Source organism: Sprattus sprattus (genome assembly GCF_963457725.1).
Source record: "Sprattus sprattus genome assembly, chromosome: 7".
Classification (NCBI taxonomy): Eukaryota; Metazoa; Chordata; class Actinopteri; order Clupeiformes; family Clupeidae; genus Sprattus; species Sprattus sprattus.
The window spans coordinates 11,852,386-11,876,693 of NC_137926.1; the positions used below are offsets into that span (position 1 = coordinate 11,852,386).

At 45.2% G+C, this 24,308-nt stretch overlaps 1 protein-coding gene across 1 annotated transcript; it reads right to left on the reverse strand.

The window, feature by feature from the left end:
- Positions 1 to 2,885: 2,885 nt before the first annotated feature.
- Positions 2,886 to 23,981, reverse strand: LOC308368142 (calcium-independent phospholipase A2-gamma). The gene is made up of 10 exons (XM_080842231.1): positions 23,869 to 23,981; positions 21,538 to 22,815; positions 20,287 to 20,436; positions 18,980 to 19,131; positions 18,554 to 18,648; positions 16,675 to 16,846; positions 16,419 to 16,476; positions 16,024 to 16,218; positions 6,627 to 6,822; positions 2,886 to 4,991 (listed from the first exon to the last, which is right to left on the reverse strand). The coding sequence occupies exons 2-10, from the start codon at positions 22,732 to 22,734 to the stop codon at positions 4,720 to 4,722; spliced, it is 2,487 nt and encodes an 828-aa protein (XP_080698357.1). The 5' UTR covers positions 22,735 to 22,815; positions 23,869 to 23,981; the 3' UTR covers positions 2,886 to 4,719.
- Between the last annotated feature and the right edge of the window lie 327 nt (positions 23,982 to 24,308).

The window sequence follows — 24,308 nt, forward strand, 5'->3', positions numbered from 1 at the left end:
TTAAATGAAATTCCTTTTAATGTGTTCCGTTTTAAAATGCTTTTGAAAATACTAAGTGCAAATAGAAAGCGTGTAAGTGTGTTTACCAGTAAACTCGAAACATGTGAGGAAACAGCATAAATAATGAATAATAATTCCACAGCTTCCACAGTGCTCATCCAGTCATCAGATTACATGTATTACTTGCCTGGAATGTACTCAAGCATAAGCGCAGTAAGGTATAACTAACGACAAGGCTGCGGGGGACGAGGGGGTGCTGTAACTGTAGATTCATCCTAGCGGTTACCCCAGTGTGAGATGAAGCAGAAGACAACAGCAGGTGATGACATGTGTGATCCTGAATGAGGCACTGTGGGTCTCGCTGGATGTTCCCCATGTGCAGCTCCACATTAAAAGGCCTAGTCAGCCATTAAATAGCTTGATGCTTTGCTGAGTGCCATCACTGCGGAACAATTATCTAATAAGGACCACCAAGGCAAAGTGTTAAATGGAAACATGGTATAATAAAAGGGGAGAACAATAGTACTTCACTGACTGGATCAGGCCTATTGAAGTTCTCACGATCTACCACACTGACAGCACATACACTTCAGAGGAAAATGTATACATTTAAAGTTAGACAATTTAGGTGTTGCTGACAACAACAGACAAACGTCTAACGTTCTGTAGAAAGCAATTAAGACTTGAATGAATGAGAGCATTCAGTTCAAATGAACTCATGGCACAGCGGAACTGCAGAGTACTAGACAAAGCATGAACTGGCTTACATAAGAGAGAGACGGATCAGAATGGAATGGACACGTGGGTGTGTGTCTGCCAGGTTCCCCACAAAACACTCTGGATAGCCATTCATTAAAACAACTATATATGGAGGTATAAACTGTAATATAGCTTGCTACCTTTAAAAACGTTTACTCTTAAACCATTAGTAAGGGTCTTCACCTTGAGAATAGTGATAAGTTAGACTACATACTGAAGGACACTAAATAAATGGAAGATTCTGAGTGGGCACTCGCCTGAAATGAGATTTTATCTGAAGGGGTTGGGAACGTTTTTCAAAGTTTCCATGCAAGCATTCAAAGCACATTTAACTGACAGCTACCCCCAAAATAGGACTAGAGAAGAGCCTCTCCCTCTATAACCCATCTCAAATGGCTTCTAAGGTCATGTTTGAACCATAAAATAAAAAATAATCTTCTTAATAATGATGAGAAATTGGAAAATAGTGAGAAATGAATCTTGACTACTATGTGCAAAATGCAATGAATAGCTTAAAATGTAATTAGGCTCTTCATCATAAAGTAGCAAAGGGCAATTTAGTCATTGTATCTCTGGCCTCTGTAAATGCACCAGTGTTTGGAGAAACCTAAACAATAAGCTAAGCTCTTGAGAAGTTCTACCTGGAAGTCCAAATCAGATGTCTGAGGATGCAGCTTGCTATGGAACAACTCCACAGATCAATGAGATCCGGCCCGGGAGAGAGAGACTGCATTTCCTCAAATAGTTTCATTACAAACCCTTCACAGAATGCCCGTGTGTTCGTGCTCATTATTTCTCCCCATATGGATCGCAGCACTTTTGTCAATACAGCGCGCGCACACGCACACACACACACACACACACACACACACACACACACACACACACACACACACACACACACACACACACACACACACACACACACACACACACACACACACACACACACACACACACACACACACACACACACACACAGTCCCGCAACACTTCTGCAATACTGCCAGGGCAGCACTTACAGCCAATCAGCAAGAGTGCTTTGAAAGACATCAAGTCAGCAGTTATAGATCATTATGACAGCTTGTGCCAGTTAGCATCATAAAAACACACAGCTGCCATACTACCTCTGACAAACTCTAAAGCTTATGCGGTACTATCATGCGCCATTTTCTACATAAGTACTGCATAACTGTCTGTAATTAAAAATACAGACAGGAACATAACACTAAAGCTTAGTGCTGCATGCAACCATTTCCTGCTATTACTGATGACTGTGTGCAACTAAATGGTGTCCTATTGTTGGTGCTATTGTTTACTTACTTTCGATGTTAATGTCTCACTGACCATTTTAGAGCTTTCATAGAGTCAAACTGCCAGTTCACCTCAGCACAGGCGTCTGGACTCCTCTGCCAGAGTGCCAATCCGAGGTTGCTAGGGTGACCCAGGAGTGAACTTCTCTCTCGCTCATCTTTCCTCAGCTGAAAGGGAAAAGATAAGATGCTCCATATTTGGGTCTACTGTTGTCGTTTTTCAAGAGAAGCCTGAGCCACTGTAATTCAGAAGAAAAGCGCAGAATGTGGCATTCTGGGATGCAGACAGCAGATTTAGAATCAGAAAGTCAGAAAGTGTGGCGTCTGTCATAAAATGTCTGGCATTGCCTGTATAGAGGTACTGAGACTTCACATTTTATTTATCGGTCACTCACGAGTAGGCGCACAAACACACACACACACACACACACACACACACACACACACACACACAAACAAAACACACACACACACACACACACACACACACACAGCCTGTGAGGTCATCATTTCTGTTGGTAAAATATGAGCTGCTGCCTAAGCAGACGTTATTTAGACTAAGATGGAAATAGCTTTGCAATAATTTTAGCCTTACAAGCAAAGCTTTTCCTTTGATTTCCCCCCCCCCCTTCCTTATTATCATTTGACAAGGACCTAAGAGAGATGTCACATAGCACTGGGATTTAGCTAAGAACCATAGAAATTGATAACGTGAGCAGAAAAATAACTGACCGGGTGTTAATCCCATATAAATACACCAATGAACAATAGGGTTGCAATTACTGGTTGTAATTAAAACAGATATCCAAGGCAGAGGATCAAAGGTAAAATTTTAATTACATACACTCTTTACACGGTAAGTTTAAGGGCATGGAAAGTCAATTTGGCTGGCGAAACTAACACAAACCTTTTATGGTCATCACCACCATATTGCTTTCAGTCCAACACGAGTGACAGCATCACAAGTACAGTAGAATACGTCATTGATTTGTCTTTGATTTGTTAAAACTTCAACTTTTTGTGCATTTCCTGTTTTTTTTCTTTACCATAAAAGTCTTAAAAGTGAAGTCCCTGACAGTCCTTGTTAAAACCAAAAACCAATAGGTAGCAGCCAAACCCTAGTTGGTTCAGAGGCAAGTGGACACACAAAGACACTGCACTACTGGGTGAGGTTTGAAATCAGGGCACAAAAGGTGTCACTAGGAAAAAAAGTGCTTGCTAAGTGTTCCCAAAAAACATATCTACAGTAAATTCTCTACTTAATTTATTGCACCCAAAACCGAAATATCCAAAACTTTGAGGACAAGAAAGCAAGACCACATTTTTGCGATGCAGAAATCTAGTTTACAGGAATCACTACCGATACATATCTGCAATGATCACAACTTGGTTTTAAACCTAGTTCTATGATTAATGCGGTCAATAAACCCAGTGAATACTATGGAAATCACTGCATCATATCTTCTCTTATTGTTGCTTATGTTTTCAATACTGTGGGTGTACACAGCAAACCCCTGTGTTGTATTCCGATCCTTGTTTAACCTTATCTGAACTGCATCAATCAAAACAGGCCATATAGGCATATATAACTAAGAACAGTCCTTCAAAAGATTTTATTGTAGGCCACCTATACTCCAACTCTTTCTGTTAAAAAGACATGCTTGTACTTATTGCATATAAGTGCAATACCGTCAGGAAATGGCTCGAGCATTAACATTTCAGTCACAGTGTAACATTACACTGATCATTAAATCCACAAGACATTTGCTAATAAATTAATCACGTTCAAATGAATTCAAAATTTACAGCTTGCCTTGAACTGTAAGCACAGCATTCCATAACTTCATCATCATCATCACCATCGTTTGTCAAGCCCACACATCTGGACATCATACTTAACATGCATTCTCAGAGGTCAAACCACGGCTTCCTGGAGCTCATATGACCTTCCTTTAACCTCAAATGAAAACAAAATGGAAAGAGAGTAGATGACAGTGTTCAAGTAAATAGCTCATTACCCTGTCACACAGGACAACCACACAGCTGAATCTCTAATCAGTCCTGAACATAAACAATAAATAAATATGAGTTGAGGTTATAGTGGTTGTGGTTATGAGAATGAGAACGCTTTCTTGGCACTTCTATCGACAGCACCTCGATACAGCTGTTACGAGGACTTCTACGTCAGTTCAAGAAGAACCTTTGTGGAAAATGTGCGATCTGCGGAGTTGTGGCTATCTCTTCTTCTGCAGCTGCCTTTGAAATTCAAGTTGGTCCCTACCTGCAGCAAACCCCCAGGATGGGATCCTAGCACTCGGGACAATCACGAGGACACCACGGCTCCTCATATTCAACTCTCTGGCTATGTGCTCACGCTGAAATGATGAATATATAAATACACTACCTGCTTAGGTAAAGATAGCTTTACACTACACCATGGGAGTCTTTGTAGTGGGTACAAGAGACCAGTTTTAAGGTCAGTACAGTGTCGCCAACATAAGGTTGGCATGCGCTACATCTTCTTAATGCTAGATTTCAGCTTAGACCAACGTAGACAATCATATGGGTTATCATGCTCTGTGCAGGAAGATTGAGGGTGGTGGTGGTAGTGGTGGGTGTGGTGAGGCATAAGGTTTGGGAGAAGGTTCTAGAGTCTTGAGAAGGGCACATGGTCGTACATGTCCACCTTCAGCTTGGCCCAGTCAGCGAGGCGCTGCACGGAGCTCTTCTCCTGAGTGAGGATGCCGGCGGCCTTGCGGAGCTTCTCCTCGTTTCGCTCCAGGTAGCGCTCGCCCTCGGCCAGCAGCAGGTCGAGCTTTTCGCTCCGGCTCTCGTCCAGGCCGATCTCCTCCGGCATGAACGGGTTGAAGCGGAAGTAGGTGTTGTTCGGCAGTAGCTCGTCCAGCATGGTGTGCACCTCTGAGGGGGGAGGACAGGCAGAAGAGAGGCATAGGTGAGGGGGAAACAACCTGGGGTGCATACACGTCAATTGATTTAAGACTCTAAGACAATCTGTACTCCCTTCTGTCCCAAACAAGCTTTCATTGCATTTAGTTTGCCAACAGATAAAGATAAAGACACAGACACAGACACAGACACAGACACAGACACAGACACAGACACAGACACAGACACAGACACAGACACACCCCATACATTCGAGACATTTCCTGAGCACTTGCTTCTCACACTCAAGCCCTCAGTGGACCAATGTGAAAATAATCAAGAGGAAACCTATTGAGCATTAATCAAACAAAGCTCCCCACAGTATAATTAAGCAAATTATATAAACACTTTGACAAGTACAACATTTTAATGGCATTAAACTAAAAACAAACAGAAAATCAAACAATCTAAATGCTGGTGTTTCCTTTAGTTTTTTTCATCTATGCAATCATCCATGAAAACTTGCATCAGTGAGAGGACACACACACATGCGCACACACGCACACACAAACGCGCACACACGAGCACACACACACACACACACACACACACACACATTGTGGTGCTTCAGACCACACAAAAAAACTAAGGAATCTGCGCCGTATCGACCAGACAACTGAGGGTGGGGGGGTGGTGGTGGGGGTGGTGGTGGGTAGAGGTGCTGCTGTTCGTGGCCCCTGAGCGGAGACCGGCCACTGGTGAGCGGGGGCCCCTCATCTACTCTCACCTTACCTCTGGGGTCACCGATCCAATCACGGCACGGCCATCCGTGGCGGAGAGGCGACTACTCTGACCGCCGCCGCCGTCGCCTCCTCTGGAAATCTTCTGCCTAATCACGCACCAAATGACCCTCGACAGCAGGAAACTTACTCAACTCACTAAAAAGCCCCAGCCAGTAATACTCAAGGCATCGCATGTCCAGTAATTGCTCCTTGATTACAACCTACCTACCCGTTCCACCTTCAAAGATACACGGATAGGTTACATACTAATGCCTCAAGTCAGCGTGACCAAGCTCTGCTTCAAACCAGAGCCAGAGATGTGAGGAGGAGTGTGAGAGATTGTGAGCTGTGGCAACTCTGGCTGTTGGTACACAGGGGAAGGGGAGGCTGGAGAGAGGCAACCTCCTATCTCCACTCCGGCTGTGAAATTGAGATGAGCAGGAGCTGGTGCATTCTGCTGTGTGGTCCCAGAGTGCTGGACGGGTCTGGCTGCCCTGGCGCTCTGTGTGTGCAGGGGACAGACTTGTGCGGAGAGAGAGGGAGGCCAAATCTGGCCCGGGAGTGTGTTAAGCTGCGATTTATAAATAACTCCCATGATTACGCAGCGGGAGAGCAGTTTAATCCCCACATTTAGGAAGTCCGAACTGAACACACGCGCACAAACACACATACACACACACACACACACACACACACACACACACACACACACACACACACACACACACACACACACACACACACACAAACAAACACGAACACAAACACAAACACACACAAATGGGTCAAACTTTCCACTGCCATTGTCAAGCTGGGGTGCAAGGACATGCCCGTGTGGCTGCAGCACAAACATCAAATGAGCCTGGTGCCGTTTGTAGCTACCCACCTTCAGTGTCTGTGGCGCTGCTGATGATGTTGGTGAGTTTGGTCTTGAGGCTGGTGTGCGTGGCGTTGTTCTTGCCCACCGTCTCGAAGCGCCCGGTACCCAGGGAGACGACGCACTGCAGTGGGGTCTTGGGCCACAGGCATCGACACTCATGAATGGCCAGTGCTGTGGGGTTATTGATCAGCAGCCCTCCATCCTGCACAGAGAGAGGAAGAACCACACTAAACACAGAGTACAGTAAAGGCTGAAGGCCCTCGCAGCCTTTAACACGCACCAAGGGGCCGTTAGAGACCATAAACAAGCTTCTGTGGAATGTCGCTTGTAATAAGCAAGTTATGTTGGACGGAATTATTCATAAGAATCGTTCGCTTAGAAACATTTGGGCAAAAGATTCTGGCGTCTCTCCAAGAGAAGCTAACTCTATTTAGTCTGTCACAGGCTAAGTAGACAGCTGCTATTGAAGAGCAGCTCGTAACGCACGCTCGCTTCACACTTGATTTTGCAGAAACTTGAGGGGTTTATGTCTTGCCGCCAGCAGTCCCCGAAATAAACAGTGGAAAATCCGAGAGCACTCGGAATGTCGGTGTTATGTTGTCGTGTGCATCCCAGCGCTGATAAGAGGAAACCACAACACTGTGTTGTGCTCGCACCAACAACACTTCACAGCCTGTGCAGGGAAGAGCGCCCATTAAACATGAAGCGCATCGCACTTCACATCAGCACTCGGGCTATCTGCTCACTTCAGTGGCGTGCCCCTGCTGGGCTCAGTCTATGGGAAGCCACAGATCAGAGCGACCTCAAAGGCAGGCCCCGGTTCCACAGACTGGGTGAACGATACAGTAGGCGGAAAAAGATGTGGAACAATACAGCACAATGTGTGCATATGTAGGAATATAATGACACTGGATACCGTATGAAAATCACAAAAAATGTAGTGAAAAACACTAAAATCAGATTCACTATGGGAAGGGGTTGGTTAATTCAATTCAAAAATATCAAAACCATCAAATTAAGAATGTCATTAAATTAACTCTTGAGTTTCACAGGTAAGGCTCCAGCACATTGCTACTTTATACCACCCAGTAAGCCTAACCTCTCTCGGGGGAGACACATTCTGAATAGGCAATAGAGCATCTTCTGTTGGGAAGAACCCTGAAGGGGGCAACCTCATTAGTGGTAGTGTGAACAAGGGCTGCTGGTGAAAGCACATAAGAGAGAGAGAGAGAGAGAGAGAGAGAGAGAGAGAGAGAGAGAGAGAGAGAGAGAAGAGAGAAGAGAGAAGGTGATGGAGGGGAGTTACAAAATGAGAGCGAGCGAGCGAGTGAGTGTGATAGGCCAAGAGAGAGAGAGCGAATGAGCGTGTGAGAGGCCGAGACAAAGAGAGAGAGAGAAGCAGGCAGACAGAGAGGAGATGCCTTAGAGGGATTCCTGGCCCCTATCTCTCTCTCCCTGCTGCCTGCATTGCTGCGGCGTAATGAGAAAGGCCCCATGCACAGATCGATGTCTGGTGGTGAGCTCAGCTGCAGGGCTGCAGGTCTGCACGAGAGCACAGAGAGAGAAAGAGAAAGAGAGAGAGAGACAGAGAGAAAGAAAGAGAGCGAGAGAGAGAGAGATAAAGAGAGAGAAAGAAAGAGAGAGAGAGAGAGAGAGAGAAAGAGAGAGATTGAAAGAGAGAGAGAGAGCGAGAGAGAGCGAGTGGTGAGCTCAGCTGCAGGTCTGCAGGTCTGCACGAGAGCACAGAGAGAGAGAGAGAGAGAGAGAGAGAGAGAGAGAGAGAGAGTGGTGGGCTCAGCTGCAGGTCTGCACGAGAGCATAGAGAGAGAGAGAGAGAGTGAGAGAGAAAGAAAAAGAGAGAGAGAGAGAGAGAGAGAGAGAGAGAAAGAGAAAGAGTGGTGAGCTCAGCTGCAGGTCTGCAGGTCTGCACGAGAGCACAGAGAGAGAAAGAGAGAGAGAGAGCGAAAGAAAGAGAGAAAGAGAGACAGAGAGAGAGATAGAGAGGTGAGCTCAGCTGCAGGTCTGCACGCAGTGGGCCACAGCTACAGGGCTCTTCATCATGCTGGGGGAGCGGCTGGGCCGAGAAACAGCGTAGCTGCCTCAAGGTTCTCATAGGGTGGAGGAGGGTTAGGGTGGATATAGAATGAGAGAGAATTGAAAGAGATGGCCTGATGGGGGGCCGGGGCAGGCAATAACGTTGAGGAACCCCCTTCCCCCCCATCCCCCTCACCCCCCGATGGCGTTGACGGCCAAATGAATTTGGCTCTTAAGAACAGGCCTGCCTCTCGATTTGATCTCCGTCTTTGGGTAAAGGGAGGGCATATGGTGTCCAATCCTCAGAGATGAGACCCCGCCAAGAGAAGAGGGGAAACAACAACAACAACAAGACCTTCTCTTTCTATTGGCTCTATACAGAAATCACAATGTAGGGTGTTAAGTACCTTTTCATATTCAGGAATACACAGTATTGCACAGTGATTACAAATGGTTCTTAGATGGAGAAACTGTACAAATACAATTTCAAACAATGAATTTTCCCACTTAATTCAGACTTATTTCCAGATCTTTTTTAATGAGTTTTTCTAAGAAGGCGCAGAAGTATGCAAAATAAATAGCATCTTTGAAGTGCTGATCTCTTCTGTGTGACGCAGCAAATTGCTATCCGTTTCGTGTGAATTATTCAACACAAGAGCCCAGTAATTTTAATAGAGAGACGGCAGCCTTGTGCAGAAAAGCCTCAGACATACCACTCAGTCATTAGGACTTCAGCCTACAGAAAAGGTCAGAGGTAGCAGCAGCGTCAGTGGCAGCAGCAGCAGCTCCTGAGGCGGCGGAGTGCTGAGATGGCGTTGTGTCACGGTCGCTCCGTTGACTCTCCTGCTCATCTGAGCGGTGACTCGCCAGATGGCTGCGGCTCGGTTTCTGGTTAATGGGGAATCATGGGAGAGGGGGGGACGGGGGGCACCTGCAGCGGGCGACCTCTTCCGTCTGGATGACAGGCGCTCAGCACTTCTCTTATCCCTCTCTTCGGCTGTCACTCCCTGGCCCACATTGAACGGGGGACTTTGGAGCTGCATTTCAGACCAATTTAGGGCAGAGCCCCCCAATGGAAATGCGAGCAGTGGAGTCAATGCCGTCCTCAAAAGGAGGCAGAAAGGTGGCTTGTTGACAGGAGAGCACCCGTTAAGGCCACAGACTTTTCTTAGCTCTTTCAGTAAAACTCACCAGCCTTGGTACGACCGCATGAGAGGCTAATGAGAAGGCTTGATAACTCTCTCTGCGACTAGTCTAAATGTCTGATGGCTGTTTGTGCAGTGCGCTGTGCGGTTCTTTCATTGAGATCAATCGCTCATTTGTGTTCAATTCTCACCAGCTTTTGTGTTCATTTCTCACCAGCTGCAAGATTCAAACACTCCTCTGTGAAAGAGAGACTTTTTTTGTACCCGGTGACAACTTGATAGAGCTCCGAAGGCCAACTCATAACAGTGTGTGCTGCTTGGCTCCCTTTCTTGGCACATTTGATCTCGCCTTCAGGGATCCATAACTGGACACTGGCCACTTCCTTTGCACAAGGAGGCTGTTCGTCTCAGATGGAGGCATATTTGGACGGAGGTGGCAGAGCAGAGTTTAGGGGGGGTGAGGGTTAACTTCGAAACAATGATCTACTTAGGGTAATCTGCAGGAGTGTTTGGCACACACAGAAAAACCACCACCTAAGCTGCCCGTCAAACTCCCAGCATGACACAGGTCATAGGTGCTTTCCTCTCAAGAGGATTTGCAGCCCTAATGCCACTCTCACTTAAATGCCTGAGCACCACAGCCAAAACTTGGTACACTTGCACGTCAACGTGCCTGAAAACATGTAAGCAAACCCCACTGAGGCACACTGGCACCACCTCACCCCACAGCTTAAAGCAAGTCTGCAGCCTTTGATATCGTGGCTTAAGATCCACTGCTATTTAATGATACAAAACGATATATACCTGTACGGGAAAAATAGGACAGTAAAGGGGAACCGCCGTGTTTATCCTCCAACTTCCTCCTCGGACTAATTGCTGCCATAGACGGATGCTTGGCCTACCCCTCAGGCACTTACTATTGGTTCACTAATCAGCCTCTTTAATTTCCTCTGGTCTCACTAAAACGAGATTCCAATTAATTAGGCTGCTCCACAGTACACCTGTGGGACACAGCTACAGCAGGAAGCCTCAGTTATTAAGATGTATACTACTTTCCATCCTACACATCGCAACTGCAGGCTGAGGATGTACACGACTGTCTGGTTGAACAAACGAATCTTGTTAGAGATGTCTGGTGCTGGTAAGTCAGAGCAATTTCAAAATAGACTTTTGTGCCGTTGTGTTTATTTTAAAGTAAAAGCCTCTAGATAATAAAACAAAAAAGTCAACACATCTATATTTGCAGGAGCATCCTTCAGGAAAATTTGGCAATCCAGCCAACCGTGGATAGATTTGAGGGTGGAAATGTGGTTTCATTTACAGAGGGATGGAATAGCATGTGATGTTATCTCTGTGGCAGGTTGCCACTAATGAAAGCCATTTCATGGCTCAAGGTATATAATCGGCAGCAAGCCCCAAAAGCCAGCCAGCCAGCCAGCCAAGCCTGGAAGTGAAGCGAGAGCCCCTTCAACCGTCTCGCCGCTCCCCCTCTCTCCCACTCCCTATTTGCCTTCCCCCTCGTGTGTACAGAGAGGCCTCTTTGAGGTCTGGGGGGAGAAGGACCAATTACAGCACAAAGGACAGAGGTCTTCTCAAATCCACACCAGCGTTGTGACTGCTCGTCTCGAACCATAAAAACCGGAGCCTCCATTAGCAATTAGTGCCTAACCTTTCCCTTTTCCCTTCATGCCTTCGGACTGAGCTTGGCAAGAGGAGGTATGCCTGCTGCCATGGTTTACGGAGGGACTGAAGGACTGAATGACCGTTCCCAGAATCAGCTTTATATAATACCGAGATAATAGGATGTTTCTGCACAAAATAAAGCCATTGTTTGGAGACCTGGATTGGTTTGGCATGAATTTGTACAACACAAGGTTGAATTACCTCTTAAGAACCAGCTTGAACCTAAACCAGAATACGTTACATTCTTTGAAGTGACAAGAGAGCTCTCTCAGAGAGCTATCACAGATACAATGAGGCACAGCTTCCAAAACACATTCTTAGATATGACCAAGCACAGCTTCCCAAAACACATTCTTAGATATGACCAAGCACAGCTTCCCAAAACACACTCTTAGATATGACCCAGCACATCTTCCCAAAACACATTCTTAACAATCAGCACAAAGCTGCTGCCTAAGTATGATGGACATTCCAGGCCTCACGCCCTCAGATGCCTGGAGGTCTCCAAGCCACATTATGCAATTACCCCAACTGCTTCTCCTTCCATGACCTTTGACCCCGGTAGCCAAAAGGCTTGTAATGAGGTTCAAGTTGTTGTCCCCGGCCATAGAATAGAAGAGGGGTCCCATCTGCCTGAGATGACAGCCACAAACCTTGCCCTCAGGCTAAGGGGAAGCAATGGTGAGCTGTGTTCAGGCCTCCGTGGCAGACTCTAACTCACGATATTAAAGCAGTGAATCATTCTCGGTCGTGTTGCCCCACTGGGAGCAGAGAGGAAGGCAACAATCCCAGAGTCTTATAGCCATCTCGTTAGCTCGCAACACACACACACACACACACACACACACACACACACACACACACACACACACACACACACACACACACACACACACACACACACACACACACACACACACACACACACACACACACACACACACACTCGTTAGCTCACAACTCAGAAACCAGTGCTGTCAGGCAGCAATCCATTCATCGACAGTATTTCAGGGAGGGAAGCAGACTTTCCCATTAGAGAAATTATGCTCCAACTAGAGATATTGCTCTGTGTCGCGGAAATCAATCAGTAGACACCTGCCTCATGCAAAATTTGTGTCATCATATTTACGTGCCCAATTTTCCCTGATTTTGTTGAAATGGTGTGCAAAGGGTGAATGAAATGAGATCAGATACATGTACAAAAGTAAAGTATATGAAGTACTAGCAAGGACTGGGATATTTGTGGACCCAAAAAATAAACAAACAAACAAACACAGGTCTGCAAAACATACTAGCAATCCATAACCTGGGTTGTATCTATTTGTATCTATATATTTGCTCCAGCTATCTCTGTTTCTGAGGTCTGAAAAAGCATTTGCCTAAAATAAAACAGTGATGACTAAATAACGTTACCGTGCTTGCCATGGAGGATGCACAGGGGATCTTCCTTTTGTGGCAGGAAGAATTTGCACACCACAAATAATAGAGCCAAGTATGGTGACTGGTGTATCTGCCATAACAGAGGGAAGATGCCCTGAGATCACAGGCACAGTCCAGTCATCAAGATTGTTTTTAATGCACTGCATTACCACTACCTTCCACTTCCGACGTGTGATGCAACACCACTACAATGTTAAAGTAGCAGCCCAGATCAAACGAAAAACCAACAAACCAAAGGCCTCTTTTTATTGATATAATTTACCATTTAATTTTTCTTCCTGCAGCTGTATATTATGTAAATTCTTACCTATGAATGCTGAAGCACATGTCACATTAATATGATGTACAGAAAAGATGTTGTCGTGCTGACACTTAACTTGTACTTGTATGATTGTTCAGTACCATTGTTTTTGACAGAAACACTTAAATACTTAAAATCTAAGTAATAATCATAAAAAGACGTCTTTTTAATGCAGGGCATTACTACCGAACACTTTCAATGTGTGATGCAACAGCACTACAATGTCAAAGTAGCTTCTCAGATCAAACGAAAACCAAAGCACATTTCCTAGGGGAGAATCAGAAGGTACGCATGGCTGACATATGCCTTGAAGAGTATGATGCATCAATCAAGTGTGGCTGCCAGCTTGTGACCTTGCAGCAGGTCTAAGGGCACAGATGCAAGCATGTCAGGCAGGTTGCCAAGACAGAAATCCACCTACTTGTACACAACCTGTCCAATAACTAACAACAAAACAGCTTTCATGTTCTGGCTCTCTTTAAGACTTGTGCTCTTGTAATCAGATGACCGCTTCCACATATTAAGCGTGTGATCTACTGATGAGCAACAGTGAGCATGGGGCCACGCCACAACCTGACATCCTTCATTTACCACTCAAGAGCCGGGGCACAGAACCGTTTTGATTCCTCCAAGTTGCCTTGGCAAGCTCCATGGCAACCATTGAAATCCAGGCTTTGCCATGCGGGCCCTGGCAAGTGCTTCACTTCCTCCAACCGCTGGCCATTCAGGCCGACCATTGGTGAGTGACTCGATTTATATTTCAAAGTCACAACTTGTGACCCAGTGAATGGGCGCGAGTTTTGGCAGGGATGCAGAACGACGACTGAGAAAAAAAACTAAGTTTTTCTGCCTCAAACACACATTGAAAGACACCGCTCAAGAACGAGTCACTGGATTCCTCCATGCCCCGTCCTTACCCATTCAACTGAATAGGTCCGACTTCGCATTTATTAGACACAGATGTTGAAAACAAGCTTTTTACACTCGTGAACACAAAGGATCCTTTTGTGGAGAGCTAGATGGAAGCGGTACTCTCTGTAGGCGTCAGTGGAAAGGCCATGATGACTTCTTCCACAGAGAATCCTTACATCACCGAATCAAGGATATGGCTATGGTTGACTGGACCAGCGCCATTTTCCAGAGAGAAAAAAAAGCCTTGAGGACACTGGAGACAGAGGACATGGAGGCTTTGCTTGTAAAAGGGAACTTGGTGTCTTTCAGGGATGCCTACGCCACTGAGCAAAAAGCCTGGGCAAGGCGGGAGGTGGCGTGGGAAGGGGGGGGGGGGGGGGACACTCAACCACCGGCTGACATGCCAGCCTGAGCACCCTGAATAACAGGAGGAGGAGGAGAAGGAGGGGGAAATCAGCCTGGCAGAGGAGACGCCACTAAGGGAGGGGGTCCGGAGGACGGCTACAGGGATTCCTGGGAACTGGCTTGGGAGATGACTGGGTGTCATTCTCCTCCTACCGCTTATGAATGAGACGAGGAAACAAGACAACCCTCACGTGAGATCATGCAGTGGAGGAGCTGCACCAATTCTGCCGGGGGCGGCATCAACACAACAAGTGCACTCACAGTTTCACTATTTAGAACACTGACTAAAGAGAGGTTTAACTGTGAAGATGCTACGTGTGAGAGCTCCATTATTTATACATGACATGTTTCCCCATTCAAGAGATATCATTGCCACAAACACCATGTCGACTCCACTGTGCTTAAAATGTAACAAGCCACGATATAAGTCAATCATTTGTAGATAAAAAAAAGGTTTAGGTATGCATTGGTTAATGTATGCATTTGGTTAATGTATGCATCTCTGGCAGAACTTAATACAATGAGAAAGCAGAGCACTCTGGGATACCGTCCTCCTTCCACATGGGAGTCTCAGCATCAGCCATTCTCTTTCATTCTTCCAGAAGGAACTCCCGTACAGACACACGACGCGTGTGCTCCTCAATCGGGAAAAACACAGGCATACAGCGTCCTCTTTGAAGTGCCACACAATTTTCCAGCTGCTGAAGGAGAATGCAGCCGCTAATTAACACATCATTAAGCGTGTCTGGAACTCCTACGAGGAAGCCTGAGTGACAGGACGTGTTGGGTTCCGATAACTCAATGTCCAGCGGCGCAGGCAGCACAAACAAACAAAACACCGCAGGCACTGCAGCTATGAGCACCGATCAAGTCTCGCCTGAAGCGAGCACTCAAACTTTCAACATTTACCCACAATGAGCCAATGTAGTTTTGCTGCCAGTAAACAATTTGTGAGCCACTATTGATCTGGGAAATGCATCAGAGTGGTAAGCTCCATCCCCATTGGTTAATTAAGGACAGGAGGGTTAAGATAAGTGTTCGGCTGCATCACTTATGTCCTGAGCAGGGAGATAACTTCCTGACCGTGCTGATAGTGGAATACAGGGCTCCATTACTTTGGCCCTGCTGATGGCTCTGATCATGTTCCGGTGATAATGGCTCTTTCAGAGGCAAAGCATACGCCATGTGGAGTATCAGCCATTTTTTCAAAGACTTACATACAAGCCCCATATGCATTCAATTACATGAATTCCGTTCAAGAACCAACAAGCTATGTTTTTTTTTTAAACACAGAGCATTGGGAAAACACAGCAAAACTGACAACCTTAGGGGTATGCATATTTAGTTACATCTCTAAAAGGGCTACACAAATAATTTACCAGGCATACATTAAAGCCATTTAAGTTTTAATCGTTCCAAAAGCTGCGGAAAGGATTCCTCCTCATGCCTGATTGCTTACACTGAGGTTCCAATTGGTGCCTACCTGATGTAAGTCGCCACCCAGGCCAAACTCTTTAAAGTAGCCCGGCGCGGCCGATGAGGCGCGGATAGCCTGCCACAGCTTGTACTGGCAGCTCCCTCGGTAGTGGGAGCGGATACCTGGAGGTATACTGTAGTTACGGAACACGTAGGCCTTCAGGGGGGTCCCGCGATTAACCACGGTGCTCACTGCTGACAACTGGTGAAGAGAGCACAGATCACTGTTAGTTTCAGGTTAGATTTACACTTCCTACTGGGAGCTTAGGAATCCTTTGTTTAATGATACAGCTTGGGTATATATAGTATGGGGTGTCTTAAAATTAAAGCAACTATCTTTATTCTGCAAGGTTAACAAAAACTACAGACAAAGACAAATTCAGCTTCACAACCAATTCTCACCTTTGGGCAGTCAGGGTTTCTAGAAGTTTCCACCAAAAGATCCAAACCCAATTTTTCTCTGTGAAGGGGAACAGTGGGATGAAATACAACGGTCTGGAAACAAGTTTGTGGATCAATCAAAAGTTACCAAATAATATCAACAAATAATAACAAATAATAAGTCGTAAATAAAGTTGTTTTTATTGGATTTGGTTATATAGTGATCGGAAAGAGTTGCCCTGTAGTTACTGGGTGCACCAAGGCTGGCTCCACTCACTTGAGGATGTTCTCCCAGATCTCACTGTCATAGAATGCATGGCTCCAGCCCATTTTCATCGTTCCTACTATGACATTCTGTTTGAAAACATCAGAACCCAGTTTCCTGTAGAGCTCCTCACATTCACTCAGTGGCATCCGAACCACTGCCAGCATAAAGGCCAGGATTGCACCTACACACACACACACACACACACACACACACACACACACACACACACACACACACACACACACACACACACACACACACACACACACAAAATTCAAACACACACAATACACACACACACACAGACAGGCACAATACAAACGATTATTGAGAAATCACCTTTCCAAAGCAGCACAGACAAATCTGCTTCCCCATTTGCATCACCTGGTCATTCAAGCTCCAGGGATGAAAGCCTCAGGCTTACGATGCAACAACAATGGGAAACCTAATTGTCTCATGAACGCATTGTGAGGACATTAATTCCATTGCCATCGCCCCAATGCGGGGGATTAAAACGGCTACCATACATGGCTGCTACTCCCACACGATGGCCGCCGAAGGACTGTATTACAAAACAGCCCCTCTGCTCTTAAGGCGGTCGCCTTTATGGCAACTGGAATGGGCTAAGCTTTTCATTGGCAAGAGGGATGAATGCAACAGATGAATCATCCATCATGAGCTGCCACTGCCTCACACGTCATGGCCGCCTGCTTCTGAATTGATCGCAGCAGATGATTAACTCGGTACCATTATCAGTTTTCTTTTTTTTTAAAGGCAGTTTTACAACAAGGAATTACATAGACTGTAAAGGGCATGTCCTGCTGCTTTTCGAGGTCAGATCCCTGGGAGATGTCCATGCTATGTATTGGGTGATGGCAACACCCCTTACTGAGCAAGAAGCAACCCACAGACCCAGCTGAGGGAGAGAGGGAGAGAGCGAAGGAGGTTGGGAGGGAGGGAGAGAGAGAGAGATAGATAGAGAGCGATAAAGAGATAGTTAGATAGATAGAGAGATAGATAGATAGAGAGATATAGATAGAGAGAGAGAGAGAGAGAGAGAGAGAGGAAGAGAGAGAGAGAGAGATGGAAGCCCTCAGACAGATGTGTCCCAGAGGGGATTACACTCAGCACCAGGCTCTCTCAAAGGCAGCATTTCAGACTTAAGAAAAGGACAGGCCAACGGGGACAATACAAAGTCTGAATGATAACCAGTGCTGTATTTCTGAAGCTACCTTCATTTCTGACAACCCCTCATTTTCTTCATAGCTTTGAAACGGTGATTGGAGCTTGTTTGAAGTAGAGGTGGTAAAAAGAAAATACACAGTGCCCCCTTGTGGCTTAGTAAAGCAGACCTGCAAATGCCGAAAGATGAAATTGGGAGTTCAAAACTAGTGCATATTTCACTTTTTATTGAACCGATTCTCTACTTCAACTGATTCAGAGGTAGGTTAAGAAGATGTTTTCAGATGTTCTGTATTGGAACTTTGACTAGACTTAAATCGCACAATTGTAGATCCTTTCATTCAGGGCTGGAGAAATATAAATGCAGAACGAGTTTCCAAACTCTAGACTTTTTTTTTAAATAAAATATTTATGTGTTCTACTACCAGGGCTGTGTAACTTGGAATATTAAGTGTTAGTCATATTTAATAAAACAAAAACCTGACATTGATAATGCATAACAGCTTAAGTGGCTTTGGTACTCAAATAGCCATAAGGCACAAGAACATGCATAGGGCTAGGGATTAGGGTCTCAAATCAGTGCGGACGTGAGAGTGGCCTCAAATGGGTCACTGAGGGAAAGATTCAACCAAGGTCAGTGCAGAGTGTGTGTGTGTGTGTGTGTGTGTGTGTGTGTGTGTGTGTGTGACCCATATGTACAACATACCTGTGCTGACACCACAGATGTAATCAAACAGCTGGTAAATGGGTTTTCCTGTGAGGGCTTCCAGTCTGAGTAAGGTCTGAACCGCAATCAGCCCCCTAAGGCAGACACACAAACACACACAGGCAAACACACACAGGCAGACACACAGACAGACAGACACACAGACAGACAGACACACAGACAGACAGACACGCGCACACACACACACACACACACACACACACACACACACACACACACACACACAGGCAGACAGATAGACACACAGACAATACAAAACCACAGTGGAGACAAAAAAATGAATGTCAAGATCCACAAAATGAATGTGAAGTGCAGGCCAGCAAAGATAAATAAATACTGTATGCACTTTTACAATTTACAGCTTCCGAAAGTCTAAACCCAACTCAAAACACACATGGTGCATACCTTGTACCCCCTCCATCGATGGATAGCACCCGTATGCCGCGCCCTTTGACTGGGTCGATGTAGCCAACCAAAGCCAGGGCCTGCCTGACGGCTGCCTGCAGTGCGGGGTCAGTGGCCTGCCGGAGGCGCAGTAAGCATGGGACTGCCTTCTCCTGAGGGCCAGGAAGGATGCCACAGTCAGGATACACAAGTTCCACACCATTAGACGCACATTGCAATCTGAACATTAATTATAAGGGCAGGTTCAGAAGGTCACAACAGAAATTGTCAGTATGACACGTCTATTTAAGCCTTTCAAGTTCAAAATACACTTGACAAATAATCTGCTCACTGCTTTCCATTATGGGTTGGACTACAGTGCACTCCGCCTCATGCACATCCTGCTGTATCATTTGCTGATAATGAGTCTGATGAAGGCAAGATGCCTTATGAAATATTCAGGATTGCATAACATGTTTGAGCCATAATATCTCTGAAGCCAAGGGCTCAATGTACAGAGAGCTGATAAAACATACATATTCATCAGAGATAAGTAAGCGAGGTCCGTTTTCTTAAAGAGACATTACATCCATACAAGTCAACACCAGCCTCACTAAGCAAAGCATCAGATGAACATGTTGACAGTGGGGAATGATATGACCTTATGGTACTCTGTGTGGAAAAAAATGAGTGTCATCATGTGCAAATTCCTCAGGGCAAAGAAAAGTGACGAGACTGGAGCTGGAGACTACTGGCTGAAGCCCAAGGCATGTTGGGAGTCTTTCAAAATAAGGGTATGCCTAAGCATGACCTTCCTTTAGTTCACTGCTAGAATTCCCCACTTCTTTTGATGTTTAATAAAAACAAAGATGATCAGAAATGCAAGGTCAAAGGCAGCAAAGTCACTCGAAACAGAACAAAAGCCGCTCAAGAGTGCAGCCGTGCAGATAAGGGCTGCTTCCTTACTGGCCCACATGCCACTGCTGACATTTGAGAAGGCATCTGACAATGTCACACCAGTCACAGAGTATAAATTTAACACAAACACGTACTCCTGCGCTTCCCTCACCGTAAACAAAACAATGCACCCACAACACTTTCAAACACAGGGTGAAACATTGCGTTCCACTGTCATGTTCCCCGATTAAAATAGTCTTCCAGGAAAAAATGACCACTGTGAAATATTTTAACACAAACAACACATGATGGTATGGATGTTATACCCTGGGTCCACTTCATAGGGCTTATATAATAATAAATAATAATTAATTGTATTTATATAGCACACTTTAACAAGACATTAAGGCACAGGCTTGTTATCATCTTACCTTAACTGCCACTACTCTTGTCTCTGGGAACTCCAGCAGGTGCTCATTGAGGCCCTCCACTCGGTTGATGTAGATTCGTACGTCGGTTGCACGGTGCAAAGCCCGGACTAGACCCCGGGTCCGATTGTCCACACTCGCCCTTGCAATAATCTGTAAGAGGTGTACACAACCGAGTTAATACGGGAAATCGACAACCCAGGAAAGGGGAACTAAGGGAACAGGTTGTCTCATATTTGTTTACACAGCCTAATTGGATATGTGACTTCATGTGACTTGTAGTTCAATGTCATAGCAGTATTTCTTGGCAACACAGCAGGGGATAGAGTTAAGTTCGTGTGTGCTTCAGAACGCTTGGGAGTTCAGAGAGGACACATATACTGTATTTGTTTACAAATACTTCCAGCAAATCAGCCGAAAAATAAGACTGGCTATGCTGGTAGTGTTGAGTTATTTTCTTTATTGTAGGTGGTTATTAACATCCACGTGTTAGCTTATGTGTATTCCTATCGTATGGGCATTTTCATAAAGAAGGTGCACTCAACATGTAAGTCTGTTTATTTACATTTAGTAGTACATTTTAAGCAACCACTAGTTTTGTTCAAGGGGTTCAGACACCAAAGTCCAGTCCAGCTCCCATCTAAGACTAGAAAAAAAACAATGGTGCTGGATATGACTAATAAAATCCACTTCCAAAATAAACGGAATCTCATGGAAACAGACTTCTCTTGGCTTGCCCTATCTTGATATGAATGAATGAATGAATGAATGAATGAATGAATGAATGAATTCCAAAGGAATCCCTCTCGGTTCCAAGAAGTAGTGTTGATGCCTTTGGTTTATTTTTAAAGCCAGATTAACAGAACCAGTCCACAAACATATGACCTAGCCTCACGCGAGGATCATATATCTCTAGGCATGTTACCATAACAGATGGTGCATACGTGTACATCCAGAGGTCCGTTGCTAAGAAACTCTTTACCGTGAGGGGCCTCCTTCCTGAAGTATTATTTCTCACTGTATGCACTTGACATGAGTTTAATTTAAGAGGAAGAATTGAATCAGTAAATAGATACATTTACATTTAAATTGCAGCTTTTGAAGACAGAGTTCATTATTATTGCACTCCTTTATTAATAGATCACATTTATTCAATTTCTCATTGTAGTATTTTTAAAGGACAACAGCGTGTACATTTTTCCTCTCCTCAAAATCTGTCTTAGAAACATAATTATGGTCAGACCACTGACTTACCCTCTCTCTCTGCAGGAGCAGTCTTCTGGCCTTTTCTTCTGCAGCTTTTTGTTCCTTGTTCTCACTAACTTTCTTCTCTTTGGCAGTCTCTTCTATCATCGGAGTGGCAGAATCTTTCTCAGCTACAGCAGCTTTCGGGTCAGCCCGAAACTTAGGAACAAGGGGGGCAATGTAATTCCCCACAAAGGCTTGAACTGGTGCCGAATAGGACAGGTAGTGACTCAGACCTTTTTTTGGAGATGGTGGGGGACTCTGAGGTGATGGACTGACTTGGTTCGGAGGTTGAGGGACAGCGGCAGGCAGAGATGCAGAGGGCACTGGTGCGTGGTCCCCGTTTTGCTCTGGCTTCTCAGTAGTAGGTTGGCTACGGCCATTTTCAAGTTGAAGCTGTTTTTCCCCAGTGTCTGTTGTTCCCTTTGTGGCACTACCAAAGTAGGCATTAATATGATGGGCTACATAGTTGTATGTGTCGTCCATGTTGACTGCAAAAGTTCCAGGATGGAAAAGTGGAGCAGCTGGTTTAGTGGCAACAGCACTCTTGGAACTGACGACGGCATTGCGAGGAGTTTTCTTTAAACTCCTGTAAGCTTTAGAGGTTGAATCTCCTTGAGGCTTTTGCCTCTTCTCCTCCGCCTTGTGGTCAATCGAAGCTGAAACCGTGACAACTGATGGAGGGGGCACAGCAGTGGAGGCTAGGGGTGCAGAAACATCGGTGGTAGCTGCTCCACTTCCCTTCTCCTCTGCTGGTGCCTCATGAATGGACTTGACCTCCTTACCCACTTGGACAGGTTTGTACTGTGCTATCTTGGCGAGGATGTCGGCCTGGGTCCCACTCACTGCTTTCGAGACCGAGTCCAAAGTGCTCCTTAGGCGTGACATGCGGTGATTTATATCGGCGGAGTCACTGAACTCAGACGCGCTGATGTGAGAGATGCTGGGGTACAGACCAAGTCTCTGCCTGAGAGTGCTAGCTTTGCACAGCCATGCTTTGCGTCCTCTGGTTTTCAGTATCTGGGAGTGTTTCCAGCCGGGGCAGCTAGCTCTGTGGCTAGAGTGGTATCTGGCATGAGGCTTAGGAAGTGGGCTTTGGGCAGTGACGCAGACAATAGACAGGGGCCTCTGGCCTTGTGTGCGCCAAAAGAGAACAACCTTGTTTAGAGAATACGCACAGGTGTCTGGAACCCATCTAAAACTCATGTCTCATTGTTGGTGCCAGTTCAGCCTGTGCTCTTCCTCTAACTTCAAACAGCATTGTTTCATCCCAGCCGATTCATTCATCTAAAGAATAAAAAAAATAAAAAACGTCATTAGTACACCAGCATTACGCATTATGATAAATGTAACAGAATTAATGGACAGTGAGCGTTTTTAACTTTCACTCAAAACAGACATTATCTAAATTCTAGACCATTCTTATTTTAAAGTTTGCAAGAATATAGTACTGCATATACAGATACTGCCATCAGCAGTTTGCCTCCTCATATTGGCCATAAATGACATAGGCTTATCTGCACATAAGGAGCCACAAGCGTAGTCACGGGAAATTGGTCTTGTTTGTTTGGACTGTGTGCGCGTGTGTACGTGTGCACGTGTGAGCGGCAGTACGTGTGCACGTGCGTGCGTGTTTATGTGAGTGGAGCTGCCGGGAAGCGAGAGTTGCTTGAGTGGATGTAGCCTCGTGAAAGAACATGCAAATGGTAGCATAATTATCGCGCTGCCATGACATTTTAACCTCATATGACCTCATTTAAAGTGACATGAGGCAAGGATAGATCGGTAAGACATTCCAAAACAAACCAGACACGTTATGCTTCTAAAATTAGACTAACACTGGACATTTCACAGATATCCCATAGACACCTGTCGTATAAACAACAAATGTACCGTTTCCTTCCACAGAATTTGCAAGCAGTTTCCACTGCCATCATGACTGAACGGCGTTTAGGAGCTTAGTTAATATATACCATTAAAAAAGGTTATCTACCAACATACGTTCACATAACCATAATAGTTTACCAATAACATATTTTTTTTCATTATGTAATGCTAGCTAGCAAGCAACACAACAGAGAGCTAAATGGTTATACACACAATTATTGCCGGTAGTTAATAGGTTCTGTTAGTATTTAGGCCGGTAACGATTGCTAACGTTGGATATCTATAACTCCAGGCACATCTTTTTCGCGTTGGCTAAAGAGGCACATCAACAGAAGGTAAATTCACGTTTATTTAGCAGTTAGCATTCAGTTAGCCACGCAAGAGTTAGGACAACAAGGACAGGTTTAAGCGAACTTAACATTTCTTAAAATACACTTTAATGAAGTTACATACCAGAACATGTATGTGTACCATCCATCAACAATATGGTTATACTATTGGTATATCGAGATATTTAAAACTATACAGCTTGTGTCAAACGTTAGCGAACGAGTTATCTGGCTAGCTAGGTCATTGCAGTAAGAAATGCTTTCCGTGAAGTATAAGGTAGAAAAACATTGATCACATGTGCCGGCTGCGAAATTCAATTGGCTGCTGACGGCCTGCCCCTGTCATCTCATGTGATGATTGGATGGGAATTACAGAGTGACCATTGGCCTAGGCCTACCTACTTCTTTGAAGTCAGAAATTATCCTGTCGTAAGCACCCGTTTATTTTCGAAAACCAGGAAGTTGTTCCACTGGGTGGGACAGTGACGCATTTTGCTCCATATAAGTGAATAGGAATGCGTACCATATGGTCATATAGTTGGTCTGGTTAATCTAAGATGTTTG

Bases quoted from the DNA above. Each gene is read 5' to 3' on its own strand.
- LOC308368142 (XM_080842231.1), bottom strand. From the start codon at position 22,734: ATGAGTTTTAGATGGGTTCCAGACACCTGTGCGTATTCTCTAAACAAG. The intron at 20,437-21,537 runs GTAAGTCAGTGG...CACCTCTTACAG, and splicing joins TGCTCCTGCAGAGAGAGAGG to ATTATTGCAAGGGCGAGTGT. The intron at 16,219-16,418 runs GTGAGAATTGGT...TCTCTTCACCAG, and splicing joins GAAACCCTGACTGCCCAAAG to TTGTCAGCAGTGAGCACCGT.